General features: G+C 48.3%; 1 protein-coding gene across 1 annotated transcript; it reads left to right on the top strand.

Annotated features, from left to right (window-relative positions):
• Positions 1–3567: 3567 nt before the first annotated feature.
• Positions 3568–5805, top strand: LOC132421660 (THO complex subunit 5 homolog). Its single transcript, XM_060006487.2, is given in 3 exon segments — positions 3568–3744; positions 3747–3894; positions 4119–5805. Coding segments are annotated over 3 exon segments (1977 nt in total). The 5' UTR covers positions 3568–3602.
• Positions 5806–6236: the final 431 nt, after the last annotated feature.

Here is a 6236-nt window from a genome sequence, read left to right as displayed (position 1 = left end):
CGGGAGCCGCAGGCCACAGCGAGGCTGGGAGGCGGGGCCGGCCGGCGCTGCCGGCCGCCGCAGCGCGGCCTGCGATTGGCTGGAGCGGGCTGGTGGGCGGGCCCTGGAGTGGGGGCGGGAAGCAGGTCTGCTGTCACGCTCCCAGGTGCTGACCCTTTAGGAGCGGACGAGGGGTAAGGAAGGTGGAAAAAAAAGGAGCCCCACAGACTGGCCGGGGTCGTGGGAAAGAGAGCTGGGTGTTCTGGAAGGTCTAGCTGCGGCCCGCCATGTTTGATTCTGGCAAGAGCGAAAAGATCTGGTTGGAATACCTTCCTCCAGCCCGAACTAATGTATTATACCACGTGCCGACATTTTGCTTTTTATTGGCTGGTGATGACTGATCGGAAAATGTTAAAATCCTTATGGAGTTTCTGTCGTGGAGACGCAGAAGTCCAGGACGTTTTTAGAACTCTGTGAGCAGAGGAGAACAGATTGCTAAATAGGAAACAATTATGAGTATGATCCAAGACAGGCCATGATCAAGTTCTGAGTTTCAAGGTGCAAAATAAAAGTAAAAGTTAACAGACAGGGAAGGTTTGTGGCAGGAGTCATCCAGAACTGGAAGGACAACAACGGGCAAACACACATACTTATTAACATTGTATTATTGCCACTTTGGAAATAGTGTTGGGGACAGTGGGCAAAGTCATTCACCCACAAGGCAATGTGGAAAAAGACAACTGTTAGGTCATTCTAACCCTGGAGCAGCTTGAACTCCAGGTTAGAAAACATTTTTTTAATAGCGCAAATGGTGTTAACAATGAGTTGATCACAGGATAGGAAATCATGAATCAAGCCCTTTGCCCTTCTTTGGGGTCCAAGCAATTGTGGGAACCAAGTTCCGAGAAAGCAGCCCCTAGCAACAGGACTGAAGGAAAAACTCACAGGTATACTATGTTGCATTACTGTAGCCCCAAATCTGGGCAGGGCACTGTTTCTTCCTCATCACTTTCCTTCTCCACCCTGATTGATTCACCCAGTTCTCCACCCTTTTATTGTTTTCTTCTTTTTTTTTTTTTCCTCCTATATATGTTTTCTATTCACCGGAGTAGAACATGTTGAAAACTGAACTCATGATTTCCTTCCTCAAACCTGTTCATCCTCCTTTATTCTTTCATCTGTGTTAGTGGCGTCATGAGCAACCACTCACTACTAATCCCAGCCAGAAGCCAGCAACTCATCCAGGCTACTCCCCTTCTCCCATCCTCAATCTGTACTGAAGTCTCTCATCTGCTTACTACCTCCTAAAATGTCTTAAATTTGCCCCCTGCTCTCCAGCTCACTGCACTACCTGAGTTAGACTCTCATTATCTCTCTCCCAAACTATTGCCATAGCTTCCTAAGTAATTTCTCTGCCTTTCCACCTTGACCTTCTCAGGCTCTTCAGGGCCACGGTGATCTAAAGGCAAATCTGAACATATCATGCGTTCTCTATCATGGATTAGGTGAAGGCAAAGCTCCTTAACATAGAGCACACCCAGCAGGATCTAGCCACTGCCTGATCTGCCATCTTCCTACATTTCTCCCTCCTCCTCTCTCCCCTACTCTTTCCGTTTTGATTGGCAATTTTAAGCTACTTGCAGTTCCCAAAACACCCCAATGCTTTTTTTTTTTTTTTTTTTTTTTCTCGGTACACGGGCCTCTCTGTTGTGACGTCACCCGTTGCGGAGCACAGGCTCCAGACGCAGGCTCAGCGGCCATGGCTCACGGGCCCAGCCGCTCCGCGGCATGTGGGATCTTCCTGGACCGGGGCACGAACCCGTGTCCCCTGCATCGGCAGGCGGACTCTCAACCACTGCGCCACCAGGGAAGCCCCCAATGCTTTTTCATGTCACTGAACTTTTGCTTAGGTTTTTCTCTCTGTTTGGAACACTCCCTAGTTAACCCTTCTCATCCTCAAAACACAGTTCAGAATTTATTTCCTTTAAAAAAACGCTCCCACATCCCAACCCCACCCCCTAGACCAGTACTTCTCAAATATTAATGAGCATATGATTCACATTCAGTCAGTCTGGGTTGGAGTCGGAGAGTCTGCATTTCTCACAAGTTTCCAAGAGATGTTGCTGCTGGCAGTCGAACTAGACTTGGAATAGCAAGGCCCTGGGCCCTGGGCTCTATTAAAAGCCCCTCCTCTGAGTTCCCTGGACCAGCCTCTGCTCCAGCACTATCTTCCTTGCATCAGATACTGTTTGGCTTTATGTCTCTCCACATTAAAAGTCTTTTGAGATTAGACCTAAGTCTTCTTTGTATCCTAAGTGCCAAGCACATAAGTTTAACAATTAAAACGGAGCTCTCCCTGAGGTTTTTAACTTTTTTTCTTGTTATCAAGGCAAAGGAATGATTTTGTAATCTGAGGTCTTCAGGTCTTGGCATAAGTGAAAGGAAATAAACATTGGGTCACTATTTATATTTGTGTATCATGTGCACACACGCATATGTACGTGCTCACACACACACACACACACACACACACACACACACACACCCCTACCTTACTCCCCTGAAAGAGAAAACTGCCAGACAAGGAACTCCTAACTCCAGAAGAAACCTGACCTCAGCACAAACGCCTGGAGAGCCAGAATACATGTGTCTCTTCCCTCCTTCCTTCCTCCTTCCCAAATAGGAAGTGTTCTTGAAGAGGCAGGTGGCAGTGCCTGAGACACCCCATAATACTTGAGACACTATCACATCATCCCCTAATTCACTTATGGAACAAATATTGGATAAGCACCAACTATGTGCCAAACATCCTTTTCTTCATTGTTGTCTCTTTCCTTCCTCCCAGGGTCTGTACTTTGCTAGATTTTTACCCTGAGGGGCCAATGTTTTGTACAAAGTCTTATATCATTTCATCCTCCACATATTTCGCAAGAGGTAGAAGGTTGGTAAACGCCAGACTGGCAGAGTCCCTTGGAAAATAAAAGAGAACAGGGTGTGTAAGACAAATTAAAAAGAAAGTTACTCATCCAAGAACACATAATGAGTAATTGCTGGTTCCACATTTTTAAAAAAATTTTTTTGAGGTATAGTTGATGTACAATATTATATAAACTGGTTTCATATTCAGGATAAATATTATATAGTCATGCTTGGGTCTATTGGTGTATGGATTCAACCTTGTAGACCCAGCATCATCATCAGGGTCCTCAGGTTAAAAAGGGGGCATGGGAAGGGGTTTGCTAACCTATCATTTGCATAATTGCACATAATGTGGTAAAAGAAACTGCATACCAAAAGAAGTGATCAAGAAGGCTTTAGAGATTCCTCACTTTGTTCTATGTTTTAGGCCTTCCTCAGATTAGAAAAACTCCATTAGTTTCATATGCATTTCCTCCCCCCAAAATGGAGGTAAAATTTAAAATGCAAAGTGCTTTCAAAACGTAATAATTGCTCTATGGTGCGCGAGCCGCGGGAAGTGGCTCGCTGGCCGGGACAGGTCGGGGTGCAGTGTGCCCTGCTCTCAGATCATCTTCATTGCCTGCCCCAGTGGAGCACCTCCTGCATTAATGTTCACAGCCACCTCTGAGGTCTCTGCTGTTTCCTCCTGACTTCACCAAACAACCATGTCATCGGAATCGAGCAAAAATCGAAAGCCCAAAGTGATCCGAAGTGATGGAGCTCCAGCTGAAGGGAAGCATAATCGTTCTGACACTGAACAGGAAGGTAAATACTACAGCGAGGAGGCTGAGGTGGACCTGTGGGACCCTGCAGAGACTATGAGCTGTACAAGTACACGTGCCAGGAGTTGCAGAGGCTCATGGCCGAGATCCAGGACCTGAGGAGCAGGGGAGACAAGGATGCGGCAGTTGAGATCGAAGGTCGGAGGATCCAGAGCTGTGTGCATTTCATGACTCTAAAAAAGCTTAACCGGGGCCTTCCCTGGTGGCGCAGTGGTTGAGAGTCCACCTGCCGATGCAGGGGACACGGGTTCATGCCCCGGTCCGGGAAGATCCCACATGCCGCGGAGCGGCTAGGCCCGTGAGCCATGGCCGCTGAGCCTGCACATCCGGAGCCTGTGCTCCGCAACGGGAGAGGCCACAACAGTGAGAGGCCCACATACCACCAAAAAAAAAAAAAAAAAAAAAACTTAACCGATTAGCCCACATCAGGTTGAAGAAAGGAAGAGATCAGACTCATGAGGCCGAGCAGAAAGTGGACGCCTATCACCTGCAGCTCCAGAACCTGTTGTATGAGGTGATGCACCTGCAGAAGGAGATCACCAAATGTCTGGAGTTTAAGTCAAATCACGAAGAAATCGATCGGGTCAGCTTAGAGGAGGCTCCTCCAGATATCAGCAAGGCGGAAGTCACCATGGGAGACCCTCACCAGCAGACCCTTGCACGTCTGGACTGGGAGCTGGAGCAGCGGAAAAGGCTGGTGGAGAAGTACCGAGAGTGCCTGTCCAACAAGGAGAAGATCCTTAAGGAGACTGAAGTAAAGAAGGAGTACCTGAGTAGCCTCCAGCCTCGTCTCAACAGCATCATGCAGGCTTCCCTACCGGTGCAGGAGTAACTGTTTATGCCCTTCGACCAAGCTCACAAGCAGTATGAGACAGCCCGACACCTACCTCCTCCCCTCTATGTCCAGGCCACTGTGTATGGGCAAGACAAGCGCAAGGAGATGCTGAAGAGGCACCCGCTGTCCGTCATGCTGGACCTGAGGTGCAAAGATGACAGTGAACTGCACCTGACTTTCTACTACCTCATGAACCTCAACATCATGACGGTAAAAGCCAAAGTGACAACCGCCACAGAAGTGATCACCCCCATCAGTGCAGGTGACTTGCTGTCTCCTGACTCAGTCCTGAGCTGTTTGTATCCTGGGGATCATGGAAAGAAAACTCCAAATCCAGCCAATCAGTATCAGTTTGATAAAGTTGGCATCCTGACTTTGAGGGACTACATACTTGACTTAGGGCATCCCTATTTGTGGGTGCAGAAGCTGGGTGGCCTCCACTTCCCCAAAGAGCAGCCCCAGCACACTGTGATCGCTGACCACTCTCTGAGCGCCAGCCACATGGAGACCACTATGAAACCGCTGAAGACCAGGGCGCAGTCCCGCCTGGCCCGCCACAAGTGGTTTGCCTCCCTGGAACACGGCATTGTGCCAGTTACCAGTGACTGCCAGTACCTCTTCCCTGCAAAGGTTGTCTCTCGCCTGGTGAAGTGGGTGACGATTGCCCATGAGGATTATACGGAGCTGCATTTTACCAAAGACATCGTGGAGGCGGGACTGGCTGGGGACACCAATCTCTACTATATGGCACTTGTGGAAAGGGGCACGGCTAAGCTCCAGGCTGCCATGGTGCTGAACCCCGGCTACTCCTCCATCCCACCCATTTTCCAGCTCTGTCTGAACTGGAAAGGGGAGAAAACCAACAACAACGACGACAATATTCGGGCCGTGGAGAGTGAGGTCAATGTGTGCTACAAGGAGCTGTGCGGCCCCCGGCCCGGCCACCAGCTCTTGACGAACCAGCTGCAGCGTCTGTGTGTGCTGCTGGACGTCTACCTGGAGACGGAGAGCCATGATGACAGCGTGGAGGGGCCCAAGGAATTTCCCCAGGAGAAAATGTGTCTGCGGCTTTTCAGGGGCCCCAGCAGGATGAAGCCGTTTAAATATAACCACCCTCAAGGATTCTTCAGCCATCGGGGACCTCCCACTCGGCCTGTTGTTTCCCCCCAGACCCAACTGCTGTGCCTCTGCTTTCTGCTCTGGCGCACACGTGGCTCTTTTTTTTTTTTTTACATCTTTATTGAAGTATAGTTGCTTTACAATGGTGTGTTAGTTTCTGCTTTATAACAAAATGAATGAGTTATACATATTTAAAAAAAGTAATAATTACCTCCCTTCCTTAGGTACATATTATATAAAGTTTACATTTCTAGAAAATGAGGTTTATTCCCTTATAGGGGCTCAATTAAACCTCTGAATTATTGCCACTCATTTTATCTATTAATATGTTATAGTCCATCATAAATTTTAATTTCCTAAGTAAATTGAGAGCAAGCTGTCTGTGACATCTGTCAACCCCACTGATGGCCAGAATTGATTTGGTGGATCTGCCCTTCTGGAAAGGTGTCCTCTTTCTTCCTGGCTCTGCCACATGTGTCTGTCCCAAAGCTGCATGCTTCATTGAAGAGGATGATTTTCCTAGATAGAGGAGGACAAGGATCTATACGGAGTCAGGTTCTTCT

This window comes from Delphinus delphis, chromosome 1 (assembly GCF_949987515.2).
Source record: "Delphinus delphis chromosome 1, mDelDel1.2, whole genome shotgun sequence".
Lineage (NCBI taxonomy): Eukaryota > Metazoa > Chordata > Mammalia > Artiodactyla > Delphinidae > Delphinus > Delphinus delphis.
Note: the sequence above shows the minus strand (reverse complement) of the source record. Positions and strands in the feature narration are given on the sequence as shown.